Source organism: Typopeltis vanoorti, chromosome 1 (assembly GCF_054136105.1).
Source record: "Typopeltis vanoorti isolate ZY-2024b chromosome 1, IOZ_Tvanoo_1.0, whole genome shotgun sequence".
Taxonomy (NCBI): Eukaryota; Metazoa; Arthropoda; class Arachnida; order Uropygi; family Thelyphonidae; genus Typopeltis; species Typopeltis vanoorti.
Window position 1 is genome coordinate 168,941,155 of NC_143549.1, and position 18,134 is coordinate 168,959,288.

The following is an 18,134-nucleotide window of genomic DNA, read 5'->3' on the forward strand; positions in this document are numbered from 1 at the left end:
GCCCATAAGAAACAAAGACTTCATATTCTTCGGGGCATAGCGAGCAGCAATAAGGAATTTGTTGGTTCAATCCTATGAGTGAAACGCAAGACATTCTTTAAACAAAATAATGAATTCCCAGAGTATGAATGCCTGTAATCCATTCTAAATTAGAATGATAAACCTCGTGTAGCTAATTCTTTAAGAGCTGTGCTTATTAAGCATGTCATGTTTTTCAGAAGCTGAAGTGCTCCTGAAATAATGCTCAAAGAAGTACGTGAACAAAAGGCATTCAAGTGTGTAAGTACATTGTTATAATACGTTACAAAATCTTCTGTGTCTATGAATTCATCTTTCGGCGTGTTGCGAATTGCCGGAAATGCAGTCACATTAAGGTGTGACTGTGTGTGTGTGGGTGGGTGGGTGGGTGGGAGTAGGATGCTCAAGCAACGCTATCCAGAAATTTAGTGGGAAGATTAATGAACAAAATTTATTCTGTTCATTAATATTACTCCTGTAATCAAATGCAATAAAGTTTCTAATTTAATTTTTCGCCCATAGCAACAAAAGTTGATGGAATCCTTAAAAAAAAAAAAAAATTGTGAACATCATTTAAGACAATTTACACTATATACACCAATTACACCTCAAGAATTGTTAAACTTATAATCTCACTAAATTGATTTCTCTTAAGATTGACAAATGGGAGGAAAGAAGTTCCAAAGAATAAGTTGCTTCTTGTTTTTCATCATTCTAGTTCATTAATAATTTTAAAATGTAATTTTACATTTTCGTCATCGCTGACTAATGTGGTGCCACATTAGTCAGCGATGTCACTACATGGTGCCACATTAGTCACTACATGGTGCCACAAGATTATACTGTAAGCGACAGGTTAAAACACTAGCTTATCGAGCACATTCTTGTGTAGGCTTTCGGCCAGGAGAAAATTCTTGCAGATTTGAAATTTCGGCTTTTGTAATTTTTTTTTTTTTTGGGGGGGGGGATTTACCATTAAATATACTGTTGCAATCTGAGTTGTTTGTTTACGTAATTTGGCTATAAATAATGTCCACAAATAATGCCCGGTCTTTGTTTTCTGAAGAAAAAAATTTGATACAACGTATCTTACCTTCAAGTATGCTATTTGGAAGGGGTAGATATGATAACAGCAGACAAAATATTTTGGAGGGACATTAAGATTACTTTGAGAACGATAAGGCTAATAAAAAACTGTTCTTCGAACTGAAGACAAGATTCGATAACAGTATTTGAGAAGGGAAGGGCAACAAGTGGCGATGGTTAACCCTAGTGCCTAGATGGCGAACCTATGGCACGCGTGCCAGAGGTGGCACTTCCGAGAATTTTGCTGGCACGTCAACGATTTACAGGCAGTGGTGAGCTATAAGGGGCTCGCGCGAGACCTTTGTTAAATTTTTCTCGATTTGCGATATGTTCTTCTTGTTTACTCTTTTATTTTTTTCAAAAAAAAAATGTTTATTTTTGAAACATATTAAGCGACAAACTCATACGGTAACCTGACAAAAATTAGTCTATTCGGCAGTGTATAGATTATTTGGAATTATGGTTTCAACTCCTCTATAACGAATGCGCCCAACTTTGAAAATAAAATAAGCGCATGTGCTATCTTTACCCTTCTCCCTTCTGGTAGCCAATCGTATGGAAAAACGAGTAGCCAATCAAATGTTTTATAAAAGATTTCATTCTTATTATATTTTGATAGTTAAAAATATTTTTCTTATGTAAGATAAATTAATACAGCTGATTGTGTGCAAATATTTCATATTTAGATCATGAAATATTTGTTTAAAAATGATAGCCTTTAGAGGTTCATTGTCCTCTAATACTTCTTGATTGGAATTTGTACACAAGCTGTATTAAGAAAAGTTTTTGTGTGAAATACGGCTCTTTTTTTTTCTTTTTTTTGCGAGCCCTTTGTTAAAATTTCCATGGCTCACCACTGTTTACAGGTGATATCTTTTTATACGCTTATAAATTATTCAACCTTTTTTAAAATTATTACAATACGCACAAGTTAAATTTGTTTTACACGAGAGAACAGCTCGTGTAAAAGAGGCGTGCATATGATTGGTGCGGTATTAACAAAAGATCGGCCACCCAAAGGCAACCGACAATTGAGTTGAAATGCTAAATTCTCTTCAACCGAATTCCATAACGTCTGAAACTGTCATAAGAACATTCACTATATATTTCTTAGTTTTAACACATTCACGACGTGGTGTCATTTATCGTTCCGACGGAACTTCGCATTACCGGCGGGCTCAACTCACACAAAGTTTCAACCCCTTGGTTGAATTTTATTGCTGTTTGTTTGTGTTGGAGCTGGCAGACGAACTCGCACACGCATTATATGGCATGTTTCAAATCGTGGTAGAATTTTATTTGAAGTTAGTCTTTCTGATCTGTCATAATGACATTGAGAATTTCAAATGCAATAAAACAAATTAGTTAGATACTGTGTTTCTGGTGCAACATATGGTTCTGCTTGAATCTATACAGAGTAGTTTCTGTGAGAGGGGACATGTGATTCATTAGTTAGCGCCGTTTTTATTCCAGTTCTCTGTAATTGCACTATTTGCTGAGAAATATATTACACAGACCACAAACGTCTCTGTACCTTATTCAGGGATACAATAAATGTACTTGTTTTTCTTGCATCTGCAGTATAACGGCTGTTGGGGAGGGCGTGTTGTTTACCACGGGGAGCGAGTTACTATCTCCCCGACTTGAACGTGTTTAAACTTTTTTTCGTGGGCGAGGTAGATGCAAAACTTTTTAATGCCTTTTTTTCGTAAAGTAAAATCAGGTACGAGCTATACGCAAGGGCAAGTTATATTCGAGTGAATACGGTAAGCGTTTCGCCGACAAGTTGACATCTTTCTGCTGCTTCCCCTGCTCAGCTGACTTCTATGATAAGTTAAAATGCATAAATATTTTTCTCACTACCTTTTTTTTTTTTCAAACCAACATCATTAAAATCAATTTAATAATACAAAAATGAATTTTAGACTGAATAATATTATAAATTTATATATAAATAAATATTATGAATAAAATATTATAAATTAATTAATTAAGTTAGATTAATATTCTATTAAGTCTATAAATTAAAAACTGCCTGGCACGTCAGCAACTCGATTGGTAAATTTTTGGCACGCGCACATAAAAAGGTTCGCCACCACTGCCCTAGTGCATCCGCTGCTGCTCTGCCTGTTTTTTTCCGCAAACTCCTCAAGAAGTTCATTAACTAGGAAGGTCTGAACTCTCCGAAAGAAACACACCAATTGAGCATTGGATTCTCAAAAGAAAGGCAAAAGATTGCCTATTTATTATGTTTTCTTGAACAAGACGGTATTCATGGCTACTGTGACCAGACTGATTTATAAAAAATTACATTTAATGCTTTCAATGTGTAGATATCTCGAATTTGAATACCAATCACTAACACTGCTGGTTTGACATGCCATACCTTGAATATCGATTAACTAAATCTTGCCTACAGAAAAGGTTAATGAAACCAAGTAACACGTTGGAAAAAGTCGAATTCCAAAGACTTGATAGATGTGACGAATTCTTTTGTAAATTATGAAGCATTGTTTGTAAGGCTTTCGGAAACAAAACAAACAAAAACATAACTGGTTAAATATGACTTATTGCCAGTTGTCCTGTCACCTTCTTCGGGAGGTGGGGGATCTTCAGCTTTTTTTCTTTTAAATCCCATAGCGTTATTCCAGGAGCACACTGGAATGCTTCTGAAAAGTGATCAATGAAAATACGGCTTTAACTGGATTAATATAAAATTATTTTCTGTAAAGTGCATACGTTCTTTTTGAAAGGTCTTAAAAAGTATATAATGTCGATTTTAGTTGCTTTTCCTCAGGAGAACAGCGTTATGGAGATAAAGATTAAAGAAACATTCGGATTTGTACAGTACGCGATTGATATCAGTACAGAATTAAGAGTAATGTAGTTTCCCTGCATTTTTTCCCCATTCCGTGCGGATGTTCGCAACAAACGAGTTGTCTTTCACTGCAGGCATGCGCACTACACCTTGACTGTTGCGCAACAGCTCAGCTTAAAGGGAACGATCATCAGCAAGACTGCGAAGTGGATTTTCAGTCAATTGGAGGTCATTGGGATACATAAGGGTGAGTAAGTGAAAGAAGACTCCAAGGCATTTCAGCGTTAGTGGCGAAGTTTGAATAGAGATCAGTCCAGTCCAAAACACGCAATGAAGAGTGTGGCAGTGCAGACAGGAAAGTGGCAGTGCAATTGGTAAAAAAAAAAAAAAAAACACGGAGCGGAGATAAATGAGCTAGTTTTAGAACTTCAGCTTAAATCTCCAGAATATACAAAAATTCATACGTCAGTATTTAAGTATTTCACCTTAAAACAATTCAAATAAAAAATAAGGTTCGTTTTTTAATAGCATTTGTTTAGGGATGAAACGGTTATATTGATCTACATATATGGATTGTAAAATTATCTAGTGATGAATTTTACAGATCCTCCAAGATTTAAGAAGTCTTAGAAGATACCAAACTCATTTCAATCATTAATAATAAGCTTTGTTAGAAAGGTAATAAGAATCAAAATGATTATGTCAAGATGTCGGAGTTTGTCCTCTGATCTTTTGAGCAGCATGCATCAGACAGTTCAGTCTTACTACCGATAAGTTAAACGAAACATTCGATGTTGGATAGCTACGAAGATGCCACCTTGTTCAATGATGAATTCCAACACAGGTCTTTAACATTAACCGATTCAAAGTATATCCGTAATGCAGGATACACTGCTAAGACACAATGCTGTCATTCTTATGGAATTGGCATATTAAATATTGTTTAAATAAAAACCTATAAATTGAAATATGATTAAAACAGGATATAAAGAACGCATATTAGATGTTATTAGTATGTAGATCTTTTTTTTTTTTTTTACGACGTATAACAGGAACTAGTATTGCTTGATGACCCGTGATCAAGATTCGTCCCAAAATATTAGAAAATTTGGGAGAATCGCTATAGTAATAAATGTCCCGAAAATGCATTTCTTGGCGTCGGTCAGATATCATTTTGCGGCACCAAGCCTAGTACGAGCACAGTTTTTAATTTAAAATAAAAAAAAAAATCTGAAATATCTCATGATTAGCAAAGGATGCATTAGACGTGACCAACAGATTACAAGTGTCTTTTTTTCTTTCTTTTTCTTTTCTTTTTTTTTTTTTTTTTGATATATTAGAATTTTAGTGCGATTTCCTTGAAACTCCGTCTTGAGTTCTTTATTTTGTCCAATTTACGTGATTTATAACATCTTATGAAAAAATCGCACAAGGACATAAGGTTTTTAATGTTTTTTTTTTTGTTTGTTTGTTTTTTTTGCTATTATATCAATGGCATAAGCTGCATTGTCATGTCACGGACCACAGAAAGCGTTACATTTTTTTTTTCTTCATTCCGATGTCCTTCATAATAGATTCTTACAGTTCAATTATTGAGTATTTACATAATAGACCGTCATACTATATACATTTCATGATTTCATTTTTCACAACAATCAGCTTAGTGGGCTACCACATGCCTGTGTGTACGTTTTCTCTCAAATTAGTAGTTAGTGGGTAGGAATTTTACTTTACTAGGAAATGATTATGGCATAAGGTGGTTTTCAGTGTCTCACTTGTCCGATATATTTTGTCTATAGCTGTGTATTCACATGGACCGGTAGAGTCTCCGCAGCTCAGTCGGTAACGATGCCTTTTGGTTGGAAAGAACTGGGTTCGAATCCAGTCTAGGACGCGAACAACCTTTAACCTTTTCAACTGAAAGTGAGTTAACCAGTCTCATATGCACGTGGGAGGGTTCTTCCATCAAAGCATGCAAACCGGCTATTACAACACACGTAATTAAGACATCCGGGCATAACCTGAGTTGCTTCGGTCGTAAATTCAAATAAACAGGGCCGGTTTATCTGATTCGAAGATAAAACTCGCGTTTTCGGATGAAAAAACACCCTCCATCACCGTATGCGACCTACCATCTCACCTTTGGTTGAAAAGCCCTAATAAAGGTTCTTCGCATCATAGATGGGATTCGAACCCAGATCTTTCCAGTTGGAGAGCTCGGTCGTAACCATCTGAGCTACGGAGGCTTAGGCTACCACATACATGTTAGTTATAATTATCCGAATACGTGGGGAGGGTAGCAATGAAAAAGTTAAAGTAAACTCGGATATTTTATAACCAACAAAAGTTAAAACAGATTTAAATAAATTCAGAATCAATTTTTCTTACCATTTTTATGCTCTCCCTTCCCCTCCAATGCACCAACTGCTGGTAACTAATGTCACCCGCAAGTAAATCAGTGTTTAAAATAAGCAAACAAGCAAAACTAAAATTCCAACGTACCTCATATTTGAGTCCCGTCATTCGCAGCCATGTTTCTACCTTCAGACAGAACGGTGAGGGAGAGGGAATTGTAGGGGTCCTGCAGAACTGGTACAGATACACAATATCCTTCTCAAAATCGGTTTTGTGGACAGCTGGTCTAGTTCCAGCCGGTGCAGGTTTCGTAGCAGGCGTGGTGTTTGCGTTCGTGGTTGCAGTGGGGTTGGTGGATGCGGAATAATCGTTTTCCGTAGCGGGAGCTTCTTCAGTGGTCATGATAGCGATGTGCCGTCAAAAATCAGAAGTTTTACTTTCAAAATGGCGTGCGGGCACGCGAAAATGAGAGAAAAGCTTAAAATAGGATGACAAGAGGCGCAAAAACAGAACACGCAGTTACAGCTATCGCCGCCGCCCGCTACACGATCACTAGCGATGAACTGACGACAAGCACAGGAAGACTTCTCCTGGTAAAGCTTTATTTCGCCTCTCGGCTACGTGAAATCTCGAACCCCGCTCGCAAATCTCGCGTTGCTGTCTGCCTGAAGGAGCAACTGTCACTATAGCGTATCTCAGTCACCCGACAACGAAATAAGCATGATAACATGCCTCCATGTGTCTGTGTACGCTGTGCACGCCTGTAGATATATAGTTTGTTTATTTATTTTCGATAATAAAATGAATACTTGGGTGGTGTTGCATTATGGTATTTCTGGATTTTTTCAAATTTTATTTTCGGGCATTGCAACGAAAAAGAAAAAAAAAATGCACAATCTAACCAATAACTAGTAGAGCAAGTTTTTAAGGTGTTCGGTGGAATTATAAAGTGTCAGTACTAGCTCTCCTGTTAAATACAAAGTTCCTATTATTGGGAGTCAGTCCTATAATTGCTGCTATTATTGGAACAGATGGATTTCTTAATATTATTACCTATGCGAAGAGTGTGAGACGATGTTGGGTTAGATGTTAGTATTAAGTATTCTTAAGTCTATCTTGTCTTCTTTTAGGTTGGAAAACATGCCGTTTTCTACATTTTTAATTTAGTCTTAAATGAAAATTTTCCATGGCGTTTTCCTGTTACAAATGCGAAGTATGTTTGTGTTTGTCTATCCAACATAAGACCTTTCCATCTCATCTAACAGCTGGTCTCTCTCTCTCTTCCTTCGGTCTATATTTATCCACCTAGCGCACTTCTAATGTCTTCATTTCTTATATAGTTTCATTTTGTGCACCCTTTAATTGTTCTTAAAAATCTTATTTCTGCTGCTATATTTTACTTTGATCTTCCGTTTTAAGAGTCCATATTTTTGAACCATAGAACAGAATGGGAGTGGCCATCACGTGAAAAAATTTACGTTGATTTTTGTTCTAATATGATCTCTGCCTTTAAATGCGATGATTTTGTATTCTTTTGTGAAATCTTTAAATTTTGTTGTTGACTAATTTTATTTATTTCATAAAATGATTTATGAAGGTCCCTTCATTGGCTTGTAGTATAATCTGATCATCTAGTTAACTAGATACATTGTTTCATTGTTAGAAGTCGAGCGTTTTTAATTTATAATATAAAATTATTATCATATATATTACCCCAAAAATAATCAATCTGTATTTAATATTATGTCAAAATAATTATAAAGTATTATTGTTAAATTAGCAAAGCCTGGTTGATGAATAATGTCATGGGCATCAAAATCTAAACTCCAACAACACAGCTAACAGAGTTTCTGGGTTAATCTCCTTAAACATAGCTTCTTCTCGAAAGTAAAATCTTGTTCATGTTTTTACCGATGAAAGCGTTCATCAATTGCACTTTTTAATTATGCAAAAAGAAGGTCCCTGGTCTTATACAAATATCGTACTCTTTTGAGGTCCTCTTGAAAGTTTTGGAGGAAACGTCATAGTTGTCTGTTAGGCGAAAAAGTGGACAGAATATGAAAAGAGATATCTTCGTTCCTTTTGCATATTCAGTTCATTCTCTAATTACATTAACAGTTCCTGGAGAAGAGAGTCAAGGTACGCTAATTTTCTGAAGAAATTACAGCAAAATATCATGATTTTCACTATAAAAAAAAAATTTTTTTATAGTGAAAATCATGTTAAATCATGCTTTTTATAAAAAAAAAAGCCATGGGCTTTTTTTTTTATAAGAAGCATTTTTAACAAAAATATTAATTAAGAACTTATATTCATTTAAAGAAACTAGCAAATACTTCTCATTCGATTCCCCTTCCTAATTTTCGTTAATTATCTCTCCCAAAACTAAAAGTTACCCGCTTTTGTTTCGAAATATTAATTTTTTTTTTTTGGTCGCAGCAGGCAAGAAATAAATGCTTCCAAAAACAAATATTGGCTAATGTTTTGATCTTTTGGCACGTACCGTAAATGTGTCGTATCCGGTTCCAGCTGGATGAAGAATAAGAAGAAAAATTCTGCTGTAACATGAATGTGGATATAAAAATTCTGCCGCAAGGAGAATTCTTATATCCACATTCAAGGCAAGCATGGTCGGCCAACAAGGAAGCAACCTTTTTCACCATTCTGCAGTTCTGTCGGTCAATTCCCGTGTGCACCTAAAATCGCTACTGATTAAATGCAAACAGAGTAACCACCAGAAGAAAATATCTAGAAACGAACTGGAGAAGAGAACTAACGACCTTTGCGACGAATGACAGGAGTATACATGGGAAAGAAAGAGACTTAAGTAAAGAAATCAAACAGACAGAATCTCAATTCTCAGCTGTGACAAAGATAAAAGATATGAGATGTTCGTAGATGTATTTGAGCATAAGGCTCCAGTGGACTTAATTTAACAAATGGTGATTTATTATTGAACCATAAATAATAGGGATTATTTCTCTCTCTCTCTCTCTCTCTCTTATTGCGTAAGGTCCAATTAAGGATGACAATTTACATTTTCCTAACGGGAAAGGGATGTTTGGTTACTATTAGCTACCGATATATGCTATCGACTAGTAACTAAACAATTCAGTACAATCTAGTATGAATAGTCGAATAGTTCGAATCTTTACTTTGCAAACAGTGAGTTTGTGTGATTTTTTGATTTCTGTGTGATAAATCACACAGAAATAAAATCACGCAAAAATCAAAAAATCACACAAACTCACTGTTTTCAAAGTAAAGATTCGAACTATTTGACAACAAGATTGGGGGAACACACTGCGAATTAGAAATGAGAAATTGAAATTGTAAAATTGAGAGTATATTGATAGAAAAATGTATAAATACTTCTATACATTTGTATTATTCACCACTTGTGATATATATTTGTTGTAATTTAACCTTCGTTATTTAAAATTCAACCAGAAAAAAAAAAAAAAAAACTTGAAATGGTTTTTCCACTTACGTTTTGCATACATACTGAGCCGTGAAAACATAAAATGTTTAAAGCTGTGACTTGGAATAGAAATTCCTGACCATAAAATGTTTCTGCATTTCAGTTTTTCATATAGTACATTCCTATTATATGGAACAGTCAATTTAATATAGTTGTAATTATTTATTCACCTTTCTGTTGATTTTAAGAGGGAAACAAAAAACTCATCACACATCAAATGTTTTTCTGCTGCAAAATACGTTTATATATATTCATGATATTTTTGACTGCCATGTTTATTTTAAGATTTAAATTTTAGATTAATGATACAAGATCACTGTTGTCCATTAATATCTCCCCAACAGAAACATATTTTTCCAGTTTTACAACTCAATAGTTGCACTTTCTACCTATGTTTTGCAAAGCTTTGAGTTTGTGTAAATGTGTTTTAAAATGTAGCTGTATTATACAAATAATGTGGTTACCGTTTTACTTGTGAGTCAGCCTCCTGGGACAAACTGCTGTATCAGAAGACGAGATATGTGTGTTTAGGTGAGGAGGATACTGGTGACGTAATATAGGTGTAACAAACAGCTGTAACTAGGGATTCTTTTATTTGATTTTGAAAGCAACAGCGCGTTAGTCACTTTTGTATTGCAAATGTGAGAAAATTTTATCTGGAATGGATAAAGAATGGTGATTAAAATGCCAATAAGATCCAATTGATAATCTTTAAATGGTGATCAAAACACAAACATACGAGGCATCCACTTAGAACATTTTGATAAACCTTAATAACTAAAATATTGGGCTTGGTACGGTTTTAAAGCATATTAATATAAGAAATAAAAATACAGATTTCGAAAAAAAATCTTATGTTATGCAGTTGCTTCACAAAGACGGGCCCTTTACACGGCATGTTCCATGACTTATGGACCACCCTGTACTATTGTAATCGATAAATTTGTCATTGTAGTTGATGATTAAAATGGTCGATTTTATTGTCCATTATTATTTATATTTTTATTTATATATATTTTATTATTATTATTGCAAGCGCCTCCTGGATTCAAGACTCATCAAGGGATAAAGAGATTCAGTATTTTTTAAATAATTACAGTTATTAACATTGCCTTCAAAGAATCATTGCTAAATTAATTTCCATGAAAAGCGCTATTCTTAGGTGGAATTCTTATGTGGATTCCTGACAATAACACAAATTCAGTATTTGCATAATTGGAATTGCAGAACAGAGAAATTTAAATCTTCACATTTGTATGCTAAGTTTAAACGTAAAGTTTGAGGATAAATCTAGTTTGACTTCACTACTGAAGCTATATCGCTAATTTTATTTTCCCAAATGCTGATTTTTATTGAATTACAGTATTAACAATTAATTTTTTTTTATTTTCCCAAATGCTAATTTTTGTTGAATAAGGTAGAATTCCGAAAGGGGCCAATTACTGTTTACAATTATCGATTCAGATTCAAAAATGGCTTTCTGTAAAAGTTTCTTTTTCAGCTTATTTTACGTTAATATTAGATTAAATTGCAATAATAAAAATAACAGCATCCTTTGACGATCTTTATTCTGCATCCTCACAACTACAAATTTGATTCTTTTTATATTTAGTTGTTGACTTGAAAACTTTAAATGGTGTGGAGTAATTGTTACAAATAATTAGCAAAATAACTAAAGAATTCGTTGGTATTATTTACCTACAGATTAATGAGTAATTGCATGTAATTATATGAATTAAAATTATATTTTATAAACTATTTAGTTTTACTGCGCTCACATGAAAGAGCAAAAATTATGTACAGGTTGTAACTGCAAGTAACGCTATAACCACGTAAATAATAATTAAAAAGTATGAATTTTTATGTAAACTTGTCTTCCTAAGTTACCAGTACGTCCATGCAATATAAATTTTCTACAACCTTCATCTCTAAGTTTCAGGTATAATGTGCAAATAGAGTCCTTCCAAATAGATACAAGCTGGCAACTACAATGCTGCTATATTTCTTCATTTCAGTCTTGCTTTTGGAAATTATAAGAAGGTATGAACACTTTTTATGGGTATTCTTTCGACTATGAAGAGCCAGAAGTCGAAAAGTGCATAGTCAGAAGTCTAAAGAATCTTTCTCGTTTCTGAGAAATGTGCCTTGAATATTGGAGGAAAACTAGGTTACTGGAAAAACACAGCCAAACCTAGGTCTGCTGCTCGTGTGGCAAAACAGTTACTATTTCTGCGAATTGTGACGGATTAGCGAATACAACCCCTGCTAGTTTCGAGGCGTTGACTGCTTCATAAAGGTGTGGCGAGTGGTCCTACAGTTTAATATATTCCCCTATCTGCACCTTTGTCTGCAAGATGTTTCATAGTCCTCGACAGTTCACTGATCGCACACATTTGTCCTTCCGTTATTAGCCTCCTGCGGCTCAACGACACAAAAGAAAGGTAGCAATTTGGAAATAGTTTAGCTAATTGATCTTTTCATTAACGATAGTCACTTAAATGGCATCGCGTTTATTGTAGATCTTTTTATTTTATTTTAGTTTTTTTTTTTAACCCAAAAGGTTGTCAACCTATAGCGCATTAGACTCTGTTATAATCCGTAAATCTTGCTCTAGAAATCAAATACACAGCGGAATTAGAATTCAGCCTGTCACTTGGTCAACCTGGGGGGGGGGGGTGATGTTGCATACTGGTACAGTATGAATTATTCCAAATGAAAAAGAAAATATTACAGAAGTTCGATGATTTACAATCTCGCATTGTCTCTAGTTCTGCATAGCAATGGAATGAATGAATCCGCCATCTATTTTTAGAAAAGCTAGTAGTTGTTTATCTGAATAGTTTCTTTACCTAATTGCTACTCAATCCCAATGGTTTGGATTTCACTGTCATCTCTATATTGGAGATTTTTTTTTCTCTTAACAATGAAGATAGTTTATCCGTAGTATCCATTGACTATACATCAAATCGCTGCTGTAATTTGATATAAAATCGTATGCCGATGATCAGTCATCCATGGATTGTTATAACTCACCATATCTATAAATAAAAATAAAACAGAAAAATATTTTGGGGAAGCAACGTTAATTTCGGAACTACCTCACCAAAATGGATGATGGGGTTTATATTTTTCAAGATATTTAGTATTTTTATTTTAACCTACGAGGACAAATGAGCACTTTTTTTTAAATTTTATTTCTTTCCTGCCCATAATGGAAATATCTTATCGTTACTAAAATTAAAGAATTTTCGAATTAAATTTTTTACATGGCAATTCCAACCACAAAAGTTTGTAAACATAAGCACCTAACAGTCCAATGGCCGAATCAAAATTTAATAAACCTGCTATAAGGGACCAAATATTATATTTTAATGCCACTTCAAGTCTCCAATAAGAAAGATATCTTTCTTATGAAGATCATCTACCATCTGCAGATTCAATTATTAGCAAAGTGGAGCAGCATATAACAAAGGCTAGATAATCACATTTCATTTACTTTTATTTATTCTTTTTCATTCCTCCAGAAATGCTTTAAAATAGTTTGGTATTTGGCTAAGTCATCAATTGTATTTAATTGTAAATCATCAATTACCTTGTAATTGTAATTGTAATTGTAAATCATCAATTACCTTAGCCAAATACCAAACTTGGTATTTGGCTAAGGTAAAGTCCTTATAAAGGTTCCTTTTGTCCTGGATATTTCGAATCTAAGTCACTCTAACCAAGGGATATTTGTTTTCACATTGTGCTATGGAGGCGCCTTAAAATATTTCAAATAACCGATCTAGAGGAACTAGAAAGGAATAGGTGGGTGGTGAGGATCGGGTTTTTACGAAAAACGAAAGAAAAGCATGACAAATATGTATAAAATCTGTTGTATTACATGGCATATTAAAAGCGGAATGCACACAATATCATATACAATAGCGTTAGAAATGGGAAAGAATATATCTTCCGAGTTGAAATGAAACAAAAGTACTGTTTGAAGGATGAACAAACGAATTCTCTGCGGACTGTCGATGAATCTCCTTTCAACCACGAAAGTCTGTAAATGTACACTGGCTGAACAAGGGTTAAAACGTAACTTCATTTTGGAAGTTACAAGCTCCCTTCTAAATCTTTACATAATTTTATATTAAGTTAGTTACCAATATCTGTTGTAATATTTTTTGTCAATATTTTTTTTTCATTCATAGCACCCCCCCCCCCCTTCCTCTTCAGGCACATCATATTATCTAGTTTTTCTTCATCTTGTGTTTTTACAATGTAGAATAATTGACTGCGCAGTTTATTGTTTAGTTTGTTCCTAGAAGCGGTGAGGACGAAAAAGATATTTGAAAATATTAAGTTTTCAATTTCAAGATTAAAATGACGGTAAATCGGAATGTTATTTTATTAATAACGAATACTTGACGTTAGCACAACAGAATTCTGGGAATGATGCAAAGACAACATCATGAAGGATCCGAGGAGTACATACAACAGGCGAATCCAATGATATTTACCGCAGATATTTTCCTTCCTGGAGAGCTAAGATTATACACTGGAAAGCAAAGATATTTGTTAAGGTTAAGAAAGTTTGTATATTTTGTTAGGACAGTTTGTTTAGCCATTAAAAGAATAAAAGACTTTCTACGAAACCTGAACGAAGTGGTTAACATAACTACACGTTTTAAGCTTTCTTAAAATTCACAAGAATCGTCGCAAGTACACACCTTGTGTTCTTGCTCATCTGTTTGCCTTACACGAGGTTTTTTTTTTTTTTTCCTGCACAGTGAAAGCACAAACAAATAAAAACAAGGATGGAACCGGTAATTGATATTCGAGAAGAGTCATTAGGCACAATAAAAAAAATTACACAGAATGAGGTGACGAATAATCAAAAGGCTCATCATGCTCTTAGGAGAGTAGTGGCGACTAATTGACGGCAAACTTCTCTTTACCAGTTGAGGGCTTATAAAAAATGGGGTCAAGTGAATGTAATCATCGTTAGTGTCATTCACGAGATAGTCATTTGATATATTTAACAACGAAAAAAAAATAATAAATGAGAATTCTAATAATAATTAAGGGGATACAAATCCTTGTTGTTCAACTGCCAGTATGCAAAACTCTAAGATCGAGAACTACGAATCTACGAGTTTCATATATACCGAAAAACTATCGGCGAATCCAAGTGTAAATGACCACTTGGTAGTACAACACCCTCATAGATCCGTAGTTCTCGATCTTAGAGTTTTGCTTACTGGCAGTTAAACAACAAGGGATTTGTATCCCCTTAATTATTATTAAGGATGCCAGAAAAATAGCCGTTTGACAAAATGAGAACTATGAAAGGTTATATGGAAATATTTCTTAGGCCTTTTCGTTTTCCTTTGTTTGCTGTTGCGAAATTTCGATTGTAGAGGGTGTCCATAAAAATGAGAAACGTCTTTATAAAAAAAAAAATGTAGATTGCCGTTTTGCTTGAATATACTAAACAGAAGTGGTCATCGTATTCATCACTATTTGAATATAAACTCTATATTTATATTCAAGACAGTGAATACAGAATTCAAAAGCAAGTTGAGGTCTTCTATAGATGAGATTCATCTATAAAACACAATCCACCTGCTTCTCTACAGATAAATAAATATATATAAAAAATGCGTCAAAAAAAATCTGCTTTCTATATATTCCTTAGAATCAGCATGCAACGAGCTTCCATTCTCTCATTCCGGCAAGTGTCGACTGAACACATCTTCCCATCTCATTTTGAGTTGGGAAGATGAATTTTTACGGTCATCTGAACTGCACGTGCAAAAACAGCATTTCAGTTTCACTTTGTTTATCCGAGCGAAAAAAAAACTTTTTTTTTTTCTCAGTCCCTTTTCTTATGATCTTCCAATTCCATTTTGTGCCTTCCACTCATTCTAATCCTGGTAACCTCGAAACACGCGTTCTCCCATGTTAATGACCTCATTGTCTGCGGAACTCGGCGCCAAGCAACTGATTTCTTCTCGAAATCTCCTTTTGTAATAAGTTTCCCTGATCGCACCGTTGGCTGACTTCGTGTTACGAGTGGGACGGAGTGTCAATGTTTCTCACACGACACACTGGCAACTGCCTCATATAATTTGGTTACTAGGACAACTAGAAACAGCTGCCTGTCTGTGTCACAAATACCATGTACTAAACGCCACCTCCCCTAAATGTCTCCAGTGACCTTTTGTGCACCTAATAACAGCCATGTGTCAAACTCCCTACTTAAAAGGGGGGAAATGAATCACCACTTAGCAAATATTCGTTCATTACCGGGAACAGTAAAAATAAAAGAAATAACAATAATACATAAAACATAATGCCAAAAAAAATCAAATGAATGGTAGCATCCATATAATGTTTCGACTTACATTGTTTAAAGGCCTAGTTTTTTCTTCGGCTGCTGAGGTTAATGAGCATCAATATATCACCAAGTTCCCCTCTCTCTCTCTCTCTCTCTCCCTCACACACACACACACACACACACACACACACACACACACACACACACACACACACACACACACACACACACACCACACCACACACACTATTATCCAGCACTATATCAAAAATATATTTGAGAATCTTCCTTCTTTCAAATGAACCCTAGTGATCTTTTATCTGTCTTTAATGACACTGAGATTTCAGCGGCATATATTAATACAGATCTTACAAGTATTTTTTCATTTTTGTTTTCCATGAGATCATATACGATTTGTGTTTCCATAGTCCATGGAAATAGCAGAAACAATTCGTTTTTAGATCTCAACACTAATATGATTTTTACAATTAACCTGTAATCCCAAGTATGTAAATACAGAATTTTGAATTTATAAAAATTGATTTCTGTTTGAGAAGGACCATAGGCACAAACTTTCCTAGTGCATCTTTCTATGCATCTTCTTTGCTGTTTTTTTTTTTTTTTTTTCAGACAGATAAGTTTCTTTCATCGCTGTTTGTCCTTACTCGTATAATATCAGTATCATCAGCTTATGCCGATTATTGTCTTGACGAAGTTAGCATCTTCTGGTGATCTTTTTAAAAGCTACCCTCTTGTTGAACACCATTTTTATATGTATTGGATTAGACAAATGTTCTGAATATTAATAATTTCCGAGGTATAAATTAATACAGATCTTATAAGTATTTAGTCATTTTTGTTTTCCATGAGATCAAATACGAGGATCAAAATCAAAGTTATAATGAGAAACACCGAAGAGTTTCTCATTATAACTTTGACTAGGACAATGATTTATAATTTATCCATTGCAAAACTTTTACATTCTGTCTATGCTATCTCATGTTGCTCTGAAATCTATGAAGTGGTGTGTTTCATTTCCGAATTGAAGCTTGGAAAGTACGAGAAATTATTGTTATCTAATTAAAAGTACTCATTTTCAATGGTTAAATAAATAAAAATAAAAATAATTAGTTGAATACTACCGTAAATGGTTATTCCATCATTCTATTTTGTTTCGAAGTTGGCTGGCGTGTCACAGGTCATCATAGAAATGTGTGATACATTCTCAAATGCATGTTCCGATTCTGTCACATGATGAAAAGGCACATTCATTACAGAGGGATAATTACTCGACAGTTATCAGCAAGTATAAAGAAATTTAATCAAATGCATGATTAAATAAAGAAGCAAAATTTTGCTTGTGTAAAAAAATTAGAGAATAGTCTTGATCACGCAGTTAGTATAGACGAAGCGCTTTCTTTGAAAAGACCTGGGTTCGAATCCCGTCTAGAACGCGAAGAACCTTTATTAGGACTTTTCAACTGAAGGTGAGTTAGTCGGTCTCATAAGTAGGCGGAAGAGTGTTTCCTCCCAGAAACTCAGGTTTTTCAATCAGGCAAACCAGAATAACACATGCAATTTACATACAGAGAAAACTTATATGCATAGCAGGATAGGGCTAACCGCCTTATCCTGCTATTATGGTTAGGAAATTCAAGGATATGTGGAAGGTAATGGGCGTTTAAGCGTCTGTTATAACCAATGATGACAATGAAAAAGAAATAAAAAAATGCAGGAGAACTCTGAAGCGACTGAAACAGATGTGTTCCCTTCGTATTATACGTACGTACGTAATAGGAAAGATTATAAACTATAGAAGGCCGAGTTAGCAGAAAGCCGCCTTTTTTTTTTTTTTTTTTTTACTAATCCCATCCACAAAACGTTGTAAATAGGATTAAAAATTAGATTATTATTCAGCTCTCTGGCGATCAAATATGATACTTTTTTTTTAATCGCTTTTATATCCGCTTCAGGTTATAAATGGAGATTGCGATCTCACGCTGGACGATAATGATTTTTATTCCCGCCTAAAGATAGAATTTCACGAACAT

General features: G+C 34.4%; 1 protein-coding gene across 1 annotated transcript in view; it reads right to left on the minus strand.

Annotated features, from left to right (window-relative positions):
* LOC150110633 (failed axon connections-like) overlaps positions 1 to 6,925 on the minus strand; it is a 91,968-nt gene extending 85,043 nt beyond the window's left edge. The window contains exon 1 of the mRNA XM_090399957.1: positions 6,425 to 6,925. Within this exon, the coding sequence (XP_090256083.1) occupies positions 6,425 to 6,679 (255 nt within the window). The 5' untranslated portion in view covers positions 6,680 to 6,925. The remainder of the gene's footprint in view (positions 1 to 6,424) is intronic.
* Between the last annotated feature and the right edge of the window lie 11,209 nt (positions 6,926 to 18,134).